Here is a 16874-nt window from a genome sequence, read left to right as displayed (position 1 = left end):
CGAGAGTGATATCAACTTGCAAATTGCGTATTAAATAACTAATTGAGCCTGAGCCTGTGCTGCTGGCCAGTGTAAGGTTGTTGTTGTTGTTGATCAGGTTTATTTGTGTATATTGTTATGCTCATCACATCACCCACACAAGACCTTGTTCTTTTTGACTCCCCCATCGCCTCTCATGAAATCAGGGCTGAGTGGCTCTGTGATTGTTTAGTGGTGGGTGGCCCTCCACATGTCCAACAACGCTTAAACCAGCTCGCATCTGTGCTTGCCTCTCCCATCTATCACTCACTGTCTTTCCATACTTATGCAGGGTACATACCGTACTCCCATTAGCGCAACCACATTCTCTTTTTTCAGTAGCTCGTATACTCAGACATGTCGTACTCACACATTCATTTCTCCTTGGGAATTACACAGGCAAGTAATGCTCCAGAGGACCACTCAGTGCAAACCCCTGCAAGAGTCCGAATAAACCCCTCACACAGGGGGTGCAACTTTGGTTTTAGAAGTGGGGGGGACATATATATATATATATATACAGAAATAGTGTGCAAAGCTGTCATCAAGGCAAATGGTGGCTACATTAAAGAATCTCAAATCTCAAATATATTTTGTTTACTACATGATACATGTGTTATTTCATAGTGTTGATGTCTTCACTATTATTCTACAATGTAGAAAATAGTTTTAAAAAATGAAGAAAAACCTTTGAATGAGTGGGTGTGTCCAAACCTTTGAATGAGTGGGTGTGTCCAAACCATAGTTTAGCCCACACAAACGCAGCTAGTTCTCATGAATTTTCCATTTGACCTTTATTTAACCAGGCAAGTCAGTTAAGAACAAATTATTATTTTCAATGACGGCCTAAGAACAGTGGGTTAACTGCCTGTTCAGGGGCAGAACGACAGATTTGTACCTTGTCAGCTTGGGGATTTGAACTTGCAACCTTCTGGTTACTAGTCCAACACGCTATCCACTAGGCTACCCTGCCGCCCCAATCTACACATGCACACATACATGAGCACACAGACATGCGCATACACACACATGCGCATACACACACACACACACACACACACACACACACACACACACACACACACACACACACACACACACACGAGGAAGGCCTTTCTGCCCACTCTCCTGCTTTGAGAGTTTTAGTGGGAGAGAATGTGAGGAGGACAGTTTCAGTCCTATAAGAGAATAAATGTGCTACTGTAAGGGGCCAGCCAAGCAGGTTTCTCTGTGTCATGTACAATAGGTCATAGGTCATGGAAGCAGAAAGTTAATATTTCCCCAGATAATTGCCTGTTTGTGTTGATATGATACTGTACTACACTGTACTGTACACCATTGGTTGTTAGAAAGCAGTATATTACAAAGCGAAAGATGGGCGCGGAAAGGAAACATTAGCCTATCAATATTAGCCTAGATATTGACTGTGTGCAGTGACATATGCACGATGCACATATCCCATAGTGCTGAAAGGCTGATGCTGGAATGAAGGAAATAAACGGGGCACTGTATGCAGATATGAGCAGAAGCTCATCGGGGGGGCAGATTGTGTGAGAGGATGTGTCAGGATGCCCGGGGTAGCAGAGAGAGCCAGGGGTTGGACTGATGGACTCATTGGACTGATGGCTGTGCAGAGTGGAGTGTGGCTGCCAGGACTGCCCATGGGAGTCTGGATTGAGCCTTTGCTGTAAAAGAATGGTTAAAAAGAAAGAAAGCCATTACTGGCAAGCCCCCGCTTTGTAGATGGCTTTTTAATGTTGGGGCGACGTTACAAGCTCTCATCCACACTGACGCTCTCATCCACACTGACGCTCTCATCCACACTGACGCTCTCATCCACACTGACGCTCTCATCCACACTGACGCTCTCATCCACACTGACGCTCTCATCCACACTGACGCTCTCATCCACACTGACGCTCTCATCCACACTGACGCTCTCATCCACACTGACGCTCTCATCCACACTGACGCTCTCATCCACACTGACGCTCTCATCCACACTGACGCTCTCATCCACACTGACGCTCTCATCCACACTGACGTTCTCATCCACACTGACGCTCTCATCCACACTGACGCTCTCATCCACACTGACGCTCTCATCCACACTGACGCTCTCATCCACACTGACGCTCTCATCCACACTGACGCTCTCATCCACACTGACGCTCTCATCCACACTGACGTGTTCATCCGTTGTTGATGAAATAATATCCGTCTTGTACACAATGGGCCTGCGGCACACACACACACACGCACACACGCACGCACGCACGCACACACACACACACACACACACTCTTTGTGCTCTCGCTCTCCCAATCTCTCTCTTATCCATTCAACAAGGAATGACTAGTTTCTCGGGACAAATATTTTCTTGTTTTTAAGGTAGAATCCTTCATCGAAAGTCAACAGGACAGTCAACAAGTGATTGGTTTGCAAGGAACCACAGATATGTTACTTTTAATAATCCACTTCATTTGCATGTTAGAGGTTCGTGATGCAGGTTGTGTAAAGTGTTTTGACCCGGTTTGGGAAAGATCTCTCCAAACCCCTATCCATCCCAACACATACAGCGCCTTCAGAAAGTATTCACACCCTGTCACTGTTTCCACATTTTGTTGTGTTACAGCCTGACTTTAACATACATTACATTTAGAATGTGTCACTGGCCTACACATAATACCCCCATAATGTCAAAATGGAATTATGTTTTTAGAAATGCCTACAAATTAATAAAAAAGGATGAAATGTCTTGGGTCAATAAGTATTCAACCCCTTTGTTATGGCCTATATAAGTTCAGGAGTAAAAATGTGCTTAACGAGTCACATAATAAGTTGCATGGACTCACTCTGGGTGCAATAATAGTGTTTAACATGATGTGAATGACTACCTCATCACTGTACCCCACACATAAAATAATCTGTAAGGTCCCTCAGTCGAGCAGTGGATTTCACACACAGATTCAACCACAAAGACCAGGTCGGTTATCCAATGCCTCGCAAAGAAGGGCACCTATTGGTAGATGGGTAAATACACTGAGGAGCCAAGCCCAACCAATCAGAATGAGTTTATCCCCACAAAAGGGCTTTATTACAAACATAAATACTATTCAGTTTATGGTAGAGCAATGAACATTCAATTCTATAGCAATACCTCTAGTGGACATTCCTGCAGTCAGCATGCCAATTGCACGCTCCCTCAATGACATTGGCATTGTGTTGGTGACAAAACTGCACATTTTAGAGTGGCCTTTTATTGCCCCCCCCCCCCAGCACAAGGTGCACCTGTGTAGTGATCATGCTGTTTAATCAGCTTCTTGATATGCCACACCTGTCAGGCGGATGGATTATCTTGATAAAGAATAAAATGCTCATTAACAGGGACGTCAACAAATTTATGAACAAAATCTGATGAGAGAGAAAATATGTTTGTGCGTAAGGAACATTTTTTGGGTCTTTTATTTAGACTCATGAAACATGGGACCATGTTGCGTTTATATTTGTGCTTGTTACATCAAGGTCATTTCACAGTAATCATCAGAAGTATGTATACGGTGAAATTTCTACTTAGAAATTCCACTTTTTCACCCTGAACTGCATTCAATATGCAGTATATTGGGTGGCTGAAATGATGTAGAACGTTATATTTGATTAGACAATACATTGATAATGTTGAAACGACATTGATTGAACCAGAGTGTGCCCAGAGGGCCATGACTGTGTGATTGTGGATTATGACATTCCTTGGAGTACTGAACTCTTGGCCTGACTTTGTTTCCAAGACTCTCTGATCTTTCAGTTGAAGTCCCTGTCTCAGAGGCCTTGTCTTGCCAGTGGCCTGTGTTTACACATAGCTGGGAGGTGTAATACAGGGGCCTGCCTGTATGTGACCTGCACCTTAATTGGAGAGGACGGGCTCGTGGTAATGGCTGGTGCGGTTTTAGAGGAAGGGTATCAGACGCATGGTTTCTGTGTGTTTGATGCCATTCCATATGCTCCATTCCAGCTCTTCCCGTCAGCAGCCTCCACTGGTGACCTGTGTGTAGCCTGGTAGTTGGTCAGAGTTCACTGGCTTTCTCAGGGCACACGGCCACGGGCTGCCTAACTGGAAATTTGCCGTAGCGTCTTTCCCGCAAAGATACCGTCGTCATTCCACTTTCTTACCCAACCGTGACATTCCAACTGGGGCTCGACAGATATCTGTCTTTTTTATGGTGTCAGATATGTTGGAAAAGACTGGGAATGGAGCAAAAATAAGCCCTCTCAAGGCCCTCGGGAAGAAAATAGAAAGCGTGTTCTGGGACCTGTCACTTCACTTTAGGGAACTTGGCAGTCTGGGAAGTCATGTTTAACTCGGTCTGTCACATCAAGGCTGAACTATCTCCCTCAAGGCTGATTTCCTCACCCAATCCACTCCATGTCAAAGTGACATCAGATGTTGCCAGAAACGGAAAAGAGAACTGCAGCCATATTGTGGCCACTTGTCACTTGTGATGGAAGACTTTTCATTTAAAGACGTTCCTGCAAATGGGAAACGTTTAGAAGCTAAACTGACCCTAGAGGATTTGTAAACACTTAAGAATCTAGTTTCTCATGGCTTCTTCCTGGTTCATGGTTGCCTTGGCCTAGATGGTGACATTGCCATAACAAACCATGTTCTACCCATAAAACTCATTTGATTACATCTATGTCACCATGTGTACTTTCCCACTACAGTATTGTCACGCCTACCTTATCTGATCGTCGCCATGAAAATATTCAGCATAACCATTTTCAACACTGCACCATTGCAGAAGCTATGAGAAGCTTGTCTGATTGTATCTGTGTGAACAAGCCTCTCTCAGTGAGGAGACAACAAGCAGGAGGTTGTTTGGCCTTGAGCAGGTGTCACATACAGTAACCCAAGGCTTTAACCTTGTGTTTTCTGTCTTGGAGCTGAATGCACCAATGACATATGCTGTTGTGATGGTGTCATAGACCTCTACTGACGTATCTGTTTGTAGTTTTAGGTTACACACCGCTAAAGCAAAGAATAACTAAACCGCGAGTGTGCGAGTGTGCATCTCCAACTGGGTGTTAAACCTGACACAGTTAGATCAGCCAATAGTAGATTACCTTGACAAATTACCTCTGAAACTAGATTTCTCACGGAAGTACCATATTGGCTTATACTCGGCAGTTAGACTACAAGTTGTATCAGTCTTGAAGATACAAGTCAAATCACTGGTGTTCTTAGATGGAAATTGCAAAGTTATTTGGAATTCATTCTAATGCATTCAAAATATATTTTCTGTGCAAATTATGTTCTCGTCTCAGAATGTGTTTCAGCTCACTAAACAGTTTTCCCTTTCCTCTGAATCTGCTTCATTTGCATTTTACTGAGTATATTTATCTTTCAAAGCGCTCCCACTTAAAGATGAAATCTATTTTCTTTTTCAGAAGCTTTTTTCTCTCATGTTTACTAGTTTCGAGTGTTTGCCTCTAAATTGGGTTGATGGAGAGCGCAGAGACATTTCTAGTGCCTCTGATGGCTTTAACACTGGGCTATGGATAGTGAGTGAGACTACGTGTCTGACCCTGTGGCCCCGTGCCTCACCAGACGAGCTGCCTTGGATGAGGTGTGAGGTGGAGGTGACCCCTGAACCCAGCAGCCCCACACTGCTCGGAGAGGCAGCAGACACCTACTGCCAGGTGGACCGATGGCAAAAGCTACGCACCGCCGTCCGCAAGCTGGAATTCTGGGAAGACTTCAGTGCCGAGCTGATTGGGAGTGGCTTCTTCTCCAAGGTGTACAAGGTACGAACCTGTTCATTTTGGAAATGGCTGGGGGGAAAGAATTTATGTGTACGCTTGTGTGCGCGGAAGATAGAGCAAAACAGAATTGACCTTCCACACACCCTCTAATTAAAGTCTATGATTTAATTACCATATTTGTTTCAGTTACAATTACCTCATTAAATCAGCATATTTCAAAAGTGGCATCAAGCTTTATATGGCACACATCCAGATAAGTGTACTACAACATATTTAACAGAGTACATACTGTACATGCAATACAGTCCCATACAAAGAGCAACCTACATTTAGTCTACTGCCAACTCCAGCGTCAAAACTGACAACATTATGCCTTGGCTGATCCCTTAAACACCCATAAAGACAATCATACACAACATGCCCAAGTGATTACACTGCAAACACGTTCTTCTCTGCATTCGTATTCCCACGAGACAAAGGAACACAGATTAAGTTCCCTTAATAGTGTCTCGGTGTAAGGTACTGTCTGTAGAGTCAAGTGAACAACGTTTATATGATCATGACTGAACACTGGCTGCGTCTTCCAACAGTCCTAGTCCTTTTCCTTGGAGGCCATGTCAGGGCCACCGTGGCTTTCCTGCTATTGTTAGCGTGTTTTTGTCTTGAGCTGGAACTCCCAGATGCTCCGATAAGGATCAGAGATAATGGCGCCGGAGGAGATGGCTGCCGTTTTACGGTCCCCTAACCAATTGAGCTATTGTGCGTGTTTTTTATCGTGTCGTTTGTAACTTATTTTGTACATAATGTTTCTGCCACGGTCTCTTATGACCCGTAAAGAGCTTCTGAATATCAGAACAGTGAGTACTCACCTCATACATGGACATAGATTTGGTCTTTAACGAAGTCGGACACAAGGGATTTACTTCAGACACAGGACAAGGCCCAGATCCCCATCATTCTCATGAAGAAGAGACGGAGAAATAGGGGTCGTAGGTCGGGGTGCCTTGTAAGAATCAGACAGCGAGTGGGTAACCCGTCTCTACCATCAGTCCTATTAGCCAACGTGCAATCATTGCATAATAATCTGGATGAGCTCCGATCAAGACTATCCTACCAACGGGACATTTAAAAACTGTACTACTACTGTATCTTACGTTTCATGAGTCGTGGCTGAATGACGACATGGATAACATACAGCTGGCTGGGTTTTCCGTGCATCGGCAAGATAGAACAGTGGGGTGGTTGTCTGTGTCTATTTGTCAATAACAGCTGTCGCACAAAATGTCATTTAGTCTCTAGGTTTTGCTCGCCTGAGGTCGAGTTTCTCATGATAAGCTGTAGACCACACTGTATACCAAGAGAGTTCATCTATATTTTGTCATAGCTGTCTAGTTACCACCACAAACTGTTTCTGGCACGAAGAACGCACTCAACAAGCTGTATAAGGCCATAAGAAGGGATAAAATGCTCATCCAGAGGCGGCACTCCTAGTGGCCGGGGACTTTAATGCAGGGAAACCAGCATGTTAAATGTGCAAACCGAGGGACAAAAAACTCTCGACCACCTTTACTCCACACACAGAGATGCGGACAAAGCTCTCCCTCACCCTCCATTTGGTAAATCTGACCATAACTCTATCCTCCCGATTCCTGCTTACAAGCTAAAACTGAAGCAGGAAGTACCAGTGACTCTCTCAATACGGAAGTGGTCAGATGATGCAGATGCTAAGCAGGACTGTTTTGCTAGGACAGACTGGAATATGTTCAGGGATTCTTTCGATGGCATTAAGGAGTGCACCACATCAGTAAGTCCATCGATGATGGACTGTATGTCGTCCATACAGTACCCCAACCAGAAGTCATGCATTACAGGCAACATCCGCACTGAGCTAAAGGGTAGAGTTGATGCTTTCAAGGATCAGGACTCGAACCCGGACGCGTATAATAAATCCCGCTATGCCCTCCGACGAACCATCAAACAAGCAAAGTGTCAATACAGGACTAAGATTGAATCCTTCTACACCAGCTCCGACACTCGTCGGATGTGGCAGGGCTTGCAAAATATTACGGACTACAAAGGGAAGCACAGCCATGAATTTCCCAGTGACACGAGCCTACCAGACGAGCTAAATGACTTCTATGTGCGCTTCAAGGCAAGCAACACTGAAGCATGCATGAGAACACCAGCTGTGTGATCACGCTCTCCATAGCCAATGTGCGAAGACCTGTAAACAGGTCAACATTCAGACTGATTACCAGGATGTGTACTCTGAGCATGTGCTGACCAACTGGCAAGTGGCATCACTGACATTTTCAACCTGTCCCTGACCAAGTCTGTAATACCAACATGTTTCAAGCAGACCACCATAGTCCCTGTGCCCAAGAACACCAAGGTAACATGCCTAAATGACTACCCACCCGTAGCACTCACGTCTATAGACATGAAGTGCTTTCAAAGGCTGGTCATTGCTCACATCAACACCATTATCCCAGAAACCCTAGACCCACTCCAATTTGCATACCGCCCAAACAGATCCACAGATGATGTAATCTCTGTTGCACTCCACACTGCCCTTTCCCATCTGGACAAAAGGAACACTTATGTGAGAATGCTATTCATTGACTACAGCTCAGCATTCAACACCATAGTGCCCTCAAAGCTCATCACTAAGCTAAGGATCCTGGGCCTAAACACCTCCCTCTGCAACTGGATCCTGGACTTCCTGATGGGCCGCCCCCATGTGGTAAGGTTAGGTAACAACACATCTGCCACGCCGATCCTCAACACAGGGGCCCCTCAGGGGTGCGTGCTCAGTCCACTCCTGTCCACACCTCTATACCAGACGGTGTCAGAGGAACTCCCTGAAAATTGCCAAAGACTCCAGCCACCCTAGTCATTGACTGTTCTCTCTGCTATCGCACAGCAACCGGTACCGGAGCGCCAAGTCTAGGTCCAAAAGGCTTCTTAATCTAAGGATCTACTCCTTTTTTTCAATTTGACCTAAAATGACATAGCCAAATCTAACTGCCTGTAGCTCAGGCCCTGAAGCAAGGGTTTTCATGTTCTTGGCACCATTTGAAAGGAAACACTTTGAAGTTTGTGGAAATGTGAAAGGAATGTAGTAGAATATAACACAATAGATCTGGTAAAAGATAATACGAAGAAAAAAACGTCTTTGAAATGCAAGAGAAAGGCCATAATGTATTATTCCATCCCAGGTGCAAATTGGATTTAGACCAGTAGATGGCAGCAGTGTATGTGCAAAGTTTTTGACTGATCCAATGAACCATTGCATTTATGTTCAAAATGTTGTATCAAGACTGCCCAAATGTACCTAATTTGTTTATTAATAACTTTTCATGTTCAAAACATGAATAACATTTCAAGTTCATAGCAGTGCACTCTCCTCAAACAATAGCATGGTATTCTTTCACTGTAATAGCTACTGTAAATTGGACAGTACAGTTAGCTTAAATTCTTGTTAATCTTTCTGCCCATATCAGATACTCAAAGAAGTTAACAGCTTCTACCCCCAAGCCATAAGGCTCCTGAACAGCTAACCAAATGGCTTCCTGGACCACCCCTCTTCCATTTTTACTATGCTGCTACTCTCTGTTATCTATGCATAGTCACTTTAGCTCCACCTACATGTACATATTACCTCAATTACCTCGACTGACCTGTGCCCCCGCACATTGACTCTGTACCGGTACCCCGTTTTCTATTTTCTTATATTTTTCATTTGTATTTTTTTAATTTATTGTTTACTTCAGTTTATTTAGTTAATACTTTCTTAACACTTGTTTTTTTCTTAAAACTGCATTGTTGGTTAAGGGCTTGTAAGTAAGCATTTCACTGTAAGGTCTACCTGTTGTATTTGGCACGTGACAAATAAAATTGTATTTTATTTGATATGGCGATATAAAGCCCAGTCCTGATAAGAGCGTAATTAGTTTGTCAGCCATGGATGGTTCCTAGAACCTGTGCCAAACAGTCAAAGGCTGAATCCCAAATGTCACCCTATTCCCTATGTAGTGCACCTGTCTAAAGTAGTGCACTACATAGGGAATAGAGTGCCTTTTGGGATGCAGACGGAGGATGCTACTGTGGAGGCAACATGGTATACCACTGAACCAGTATTGCCTTACAGGGAGCCAATAGGATGCAGTGAACTTTAATCACCTCAGGAAGTTAAGGCGTTCTATGTTTAGCTTTTGTGTTGAAGCGAATTCACTGTTCGTTTTTCTCGTTCACTCCAGTTCATAGAGATCCAGCCTCGTTTACAACTTGTACAAATGCAGAACAGTGAGATCGCGCCAACTGTTGTCAATCAACCCTGAGCGGCACTGTAGAAACACACTATATCGCCCTCTGTTGTCTAGGTGTCACACTGTACCACAAGAAAAGTGATGGTGGTCAAGATCTATAAGAACGACGTGGACCAGGACAGCATCGTACGAGAGATCAGTCTACTGCGGAAGCTCTCGCACCCCAACATTGTCCGGTCGGTCCAACATATATGACAAATGCCTGTTTTTAGAGGAAGATGTGTAGTTGTTGCAAAAACAGCTTGACGTTGTGATACTAAAGTTATTATATATATTATTATATTATATTATATATTATATATATATTATACCATTATTATCATCTGTTTTCTGATTCTTCCTAGGTATCTTGGGATCTGCGTGCGGGAGGATAAGCTGTATCCAATCTTGGAGGTAAGATTGTCAGTATGTTTGTGATCGTGTTGATGATCACAGATAGCAGATGTGTTTTCCTCTCAGTACATGTGTGCATCTCACCATAGTAGCAGTGTTGGAAGGGAAGAGACTGGTATGCCTGTGTAAAACTCCTAGACACCCAACCTATATGGTATATCACATAGAAACACGTAAGGGATCTCAACGGCACATTCCCTCCTCTGTATTTTGTGCACCTGGCAGTAGTCACGGTCGTTTTGAGCGATTGCCATGTATATGTATAACCCTTGGATATAGGATATCTATGGTTCTTACGCAGCCTTTCTCTGTGCTGTCAGTATGTGAGTGGGGGCTGTCTGGAGGATCTCTTGGCCCAGGAGGACGTGTCTCTGTGTTGGAGGGAGAAGGTGGACCTGGCATGTGACATCAGCAGAGGCATGACCTACCTGCACTACAAGAACATCTACCACAGAGACCTCAACTCCAAGGTACACACACACACACACACAGAAACACCACGGTCGGGCTCGGGTCACGTCTGGACAGATAACTACAGTGGTGCCAGAGCCAAGTACCTTACTAATGCAATCTGGGCTCCAAAGTAATTTAAAAAGCATGTCACTTTCATTTGACGTCATTTTTTCCCCATGTCTCAGACGGTGGCGTTGGACGTTGACCGAAGGTATCAAGGACAAGTAAAAGGAAATGTTTCTGATTATTTCTTGATCTGTCAGTCAGATAACTGGGGTCCGCCGACTATTTCCTCAAAAGCACGTAGCCGTGGAGCCGCCTTAGACATCCATTCCGTCTGCCCCCCTACACAAACCCTCCCGATAGGGACCTGACCTAATAGACCGCCAGCAGCGTTCGCAGAACTGAGCCTTTCACTGGTCCACTGTATACAACTATGTGAAAGGCTAAGAACAAGCCGTTCTCAGATGGAAACTATTCCTACTTCATTATACCATTAGGGATGCTGCCAGACGGGCCCAACTCCTGCACATGTACATTATACCATTAGGGATGCTGCCAGACAGGCCCAACTCCTGCACATGTACATTATACCATTAGGGATGCTGCCAGACGGGCCCAACTCCTGCACATGTACATTATACCATTAGGGATGCTGCCAGACGGGCCCAACTCCTGCACATGTACATTATACCATTAGGGATGCTGCCAGACGGGCCCAACTCCTGCACATGTACATTATACCATTAGGGATGCTGCCAGACAGGCCCAACTCCTGCACATGTACATTATACCATTAGGGATGCTGCCAGACAGGCCCAACTCCTGCACATGTACATTATACCATTAGGGATGCTGCCAGACAGGCCCAACTCCTGCACATGTACATTATACCATTAGGGATGCTGCCAGACGGGCCCAACTCCTGCACATGTACATTATACCATTAGGGATGCTGCCAGACGGGCCCAACTCCTGCACATGTACATTATACCATTATACCACTCCTGCACATGTACATTATACCATTAGGGATGCTGCCAGACGGGCCCAACTCCTGCACATGTACATTATACCATTAGGGATGCTGCCAGACGGGCCCAACTCCTGCACATGTACATTATACCATTAGGGATGCTGCCAGACAGGCCCAACTCCTGCATTAGGGATGCTGCCAGACAGGCCCAACTCCTGCACATGTACATTATACCATTAGGGATGCTGCCAGACGGGCCCAACTCCTGCACATGTACATTATACCATTAGGGATGCTGCCAGACAGGCCCAACTCCTGCACATGTACATTATACCATTAGGGATGCTGCCAGACGGGCCCAACTCCTGCACATGTACATTATACCATTAGGGATGCTGCCAGACAGGCCCAACTCCTGCACATGTACATTATACCATTAGGGATGCTGCCAGACAGGCCCAACTCCTGCACATGTACATTATACCATTAGGGATGCTGCCAGACAGGCCCAACTCCTGCACATGTACATTATACCATTAGGGACTCCTGCACATGTACATTATACCATTAGGGGCCCAACTCCTGCACATGTACATTATACCATTAGGGATGCTGCCAGACAGGCCCAACTCCTGCACATGTACATTATACCATTAGGGATGCTGCCAGACGGGCCCAACTCCTGCACATGTACATTATACCATTAGGGATGCTGCCAGACGGGCCCAACTCCTGCAACTCCTGCACATGTACATTATACCATTAGGGATGCCAGACGGGCCCAACTCCTGCACATGTACATTATACCATTAGGGATGCTGCCAGACGGGCCCAACTCCTGCACATGTACATTATACCATTAGGGATGCTGCCAGACGGGCCCAACTCCTGCACATGTACATTATACCATTAGGGATGCTGCCAGACGGGCCCAACTCCTGCACATGTACATTATACCATTAGGGATGCTGCCAGACGGGCCCAACTCCTGCACATGTACATTATACCATTAGGGATGCTGCCAGACGGGCCCAACTCCTGCACATGTACATTATACCATTAGGGATGCTGCCAGACAGGCCCAACTCCTGCACACATTATACCATTAGGGATGCTGCCAGACGGGCACATGTACATTATACCATTAGGGATGCTGCCAGACGGGCCCAACTCCTGCACATGTACATTATACCATTATGGGATGCTGCCAGACGGGCCCAACTCCTGCACATGTACATTATACCATTAGGGATGCTGCCAGACGGGCCCAACTCCTGCACATGTACATTATACCATTGCCAGAGGGATGCTGCCAGACGGGCCCAACTCCTGCACATGTACATTATACCATTAGGGATGCTGCCAGACGGGCCCAACTCCTGCACATGTACATTATACCATTAGGGATGCTGCCAGACGGGCCCAACTCCTGCACATGTACATTATACCATTAGGGATGCTGCCAGACGGGCCCAACTCCTGCACATGTACATTATACCATTAGGGATGCTGCCAGACGGGCCCAACTCCTGCACATGTACATTATACCATTAGGGATGCTGCCAGACAGGCCCAACTCCTGCACATGTACATTATACCATTAGGGATGCTGCCAGACGGGCCCAACTCCTGCACATGTACATTATACCATTAGGGATGCTGCCAGACAGGCCCAACTCCTGCACATGTACATTATACCATTAGGGATGCTGCCAGATTAGGGATGCTGGACCCAACTCCTGCACATGTACATTATACCATTAGGGATGCTGCCAGACAGGCCCAACTCCTGCACATGTACATTATACCATTAGGGATGCTGCCAGACGGGCCCAACTCCTGCACATGTACATTATACCATGCTGCCAGACGGGATGCACATGTACATTATACCAGGGATGCTGCCAGGGCCCAACTCCTGCACATGTACATTATACCATTAGGGATGCTGCCAGTACATTATACCATTAGGGGATGGGCCCAACTCCTGCACATGTACATTATACCATTAGGGATGCTGCCAGACGGGCCCAACTCCTGCACATGTACATTATACCATTAGGGATGCTGCCAGACGGGCCCAACTCCTGCACATGTACATTATACCATTAGGGATGCTGCCAGACGGGCCCAACTCCTGCACATGTACATTATACCATTAGGGATGCTGCCAGACGGGCCCAACTCCTGCACATGTACATTATACCATTAGGGATGCTGCCAGACGGGCCCAACTCCTGCACATGTACATTATACCATTAGGGATGCTGCCAGACGGGCCCAACTCCTGCACATGTACATTATACCATTAGGGATGCTGCCAGACGGGCCCAACTCCTGCACATGTACATTATACCATTAGGGATGCTGCCAGACGGGCCCAACTCCTGCACATCCTACATTATACCATTAGGGATGCTGCCAGACAGGCCCAACTCCTGCACATGTACATTATACCATTAGGGATGCTGCCAGACAGGCCCAACTCCTGCACATGTACATTATACCATTAGGGATGCTGCCAGACGGGCCCAACTCCTGCACATGTACATTATACCATTAGGGATGCTGCCAGACGGGCCCAACTCCTGCACATGTACATTATACCATTAGGGATGCTGCCAGACGGGCCCAACTCCTGCACATGTACATTATACCATTAGGGATGCTGCCAGACGGGCCCAACTCCTGCACATGTACATTATACCATTAGGGATGCTGCCAGACGGGCCCAACTCCTGCACATGTACATTATACCATTAGGGATGCTGCCAGACGGGCCCAACTCCTGCACATGTACATTATACCATTATACCATTATGGGATGCTGCCAGACGGGCCCAACTCCTGCACATGTACATTATACCATTAGGGATGCTGCCAGACGGGCCCAACTCCTGCACATGTACATTATACCATTAGGGATGCTGCCAGACGGGCCCAACTCCTGCACATGTACATTATACCATTAGGGATGCTGCCAGACGGGCCCAACTCCTGCACATGTACATTATACCATTAGGGATGCTGCCAGACAGGCCCAACTCCTGCACATGTACATTATACCATTAGGGATGCTGCCAGACGGGCCCAACTCCTGCACATGTACATTATACCATTAGGGATGATGCCAGACGGGCCCAACTCCTGCACATGTACATTATACCATTAGGGATGCTGCCAGACGGGCCCAACTCCTGCACATGTACATTATACCATTAGGGATGGCCCAACTCCTGCACATGTACATTATACCATTAGGGATGCTGCCAGACGGGCCCAACTCCTGCACCATGTACACTCCTGCACATACCATTAGGGATGCTGCCAGACGGGCCCAACTCCTGCACATGTACATTATACCATTAGGGATGCTGCCAGACGGGCCCAACTCCTGCACATGTACATTATACCATTAGGGATGCTGCCAGACAGGCCCAACTCCTGCACATGTACATTATACCATTAGGGATGCTGCCAGACGGGCCCAACTCCTGCACATGTACATTATACCATTAGGGATGCTGCCAGACGGGCCCAACTCCTGCACATGTACATTATACCATTAGGGATGCTGCCAGACGGGCCCAACTCCTGCACATGTACATTATACCATTAGGGATGCTGCCAGACGGGCCCAACTCCTGCACATGTACATTATACCATTAGGGATGCTGCCAGACGGGCCCAACTCCTGCACATGTACATTATACCATTAGGGATGCTGCCAGACGGGCCCAACTCCTGCACATGTACATTATACCTGCAGACGGGCCCAACTCCTGCACATGTACATTATACCATTAGGGATGCTGCCAGACGGGCCCAACTCCTGCACATGTACATTATACCATTAGGGATGCTGCCAGACGGGCTGCACATGTACATTATACCATTAGGGATGCTGCCAGACGGGCCCAACTCCTGCACATGTACATTATACCATTAGGGATGCTGCCAGACGGGCCCAACTCCTGCACATGTACATTATACCATTAGGGATGCTGCCAGACGGGCCCAACTCCTGCACATGTACATTATACCATTTAGGGATGTACATTATACCATTAGGGATGCTGCCAGACGGGCCCAACTCCTGCACATGTACATTATACCATTAGGGATGCTGCCAGACGGGCCCAACTCCTGCACATGTACATTATACCATTAGGGATGCTGCCAGACGGGCCCAACTCCTGCACATGTACATTATACCATTAGGGATGCTGCCAGACGGGCCCAACTCCTGCACATGTACATTATACCATTAGGGATGCTGCCAGACGGGCCCAACTCCTGCACATGTACATTATACCATTAGGGATGCTACGGGCCCAACTCCTGGTACATTATACCATAGGGATGCTGCCAGACAGGGCCCAACTCCTGCACATGTACATTATACCATTAGGGATGCTGCCAGACGGGCCCAACTCCTGCACATGTACATTATACCATTAGGGATGCTGCCAGACGGGCCCAACTCCTGCACATGTACATTATACCATTAGGGATGCTGCCAGACAGGGCCCAACTCCTGCACATGTACATTATACCACTCCTGCACATGGGATGCTGCCAGACGGGCCCAACTCCTGCACATGTACATTATACCATTAGGGATGCTGCCAGACGGGCCCAACTCCTGCATTAGGGATGCTGCCAGACAGGGCCCAACTCCTGCACATGTACATTATACCATTAGGGATGCTGCCAGACGGGCCCAACTCCTGCACATGTACATTATACCATTAGGGATGCTGCCAGACGGGCCCAACTCCTGCACATGTACATTATACCATTAGGGATGCTGCCAGACGGGCCCAACTCCTGCACATGTACATTATACCATTAGGGATGCTGCCAGACGGGCCCAACTCCTGGCATTATACCAACTCCTGCACATGTACATTATACCATTAGGGATGCTGCCAGACGGGCCCAAC

At 46.6% G+C, this 16874-nt stretch overlaps 1 protein-coding gene across 3 annotated transcripts in view; it reads left to right on the top strand.

Annotated features, from left to right (window-relative positions):
* The window catches only part of LOC118384878 (dual specificity testis-specific protein kinase 2-like), a 36335-nt gene that overhangs the window by 12734 nt on the left and 6727 nt on the right, over positions 1-16874 (top strand). For all 3 annotated transcript variants that reach the window (XM_052521511.1, XM_052521513.1, XM_052521512.1), the window contains 4 exons: positions 5624-5820; positions 10161-10282; positions 10451-10499; positions 10820-10969. In XM_052521511.1, the coding sequence (XP_052377471.1) occupies positions 5624-5820; positions 10161-10282; positions 10451-10499; positions 10820-10969 (518 nt within the window). The remainder of the gene's footprint in view (positions 1-5623; positions 5821-10160; positions 10283-10450; positions 10500-10819; positions 10970-16874) is intronic.

The sequence above is a fragment of the Oncorhynchus keta genome, chromosome 6 (assembly GCF_023373465.1).
Source record: "Oncorhynchus keta strain PuntledgeMale-10-30-2019 chromosome 6, Oket_V2, whole genome shotgun sequence".
In the NCBI taxonomy this organism is placed as follows: domain Eukaryota; kingdom Metazoa; phylum Chordata; class Actinopteri; order Salmoniformes; family Salmonidae; genus Oncorhynchus; species Oncorhynchus keta.
The sequence above is the reverse complement of the archived record's forward strand: the minus strand, read 5'-3'. Positions and strand labels throughout refer to the sequence as shown.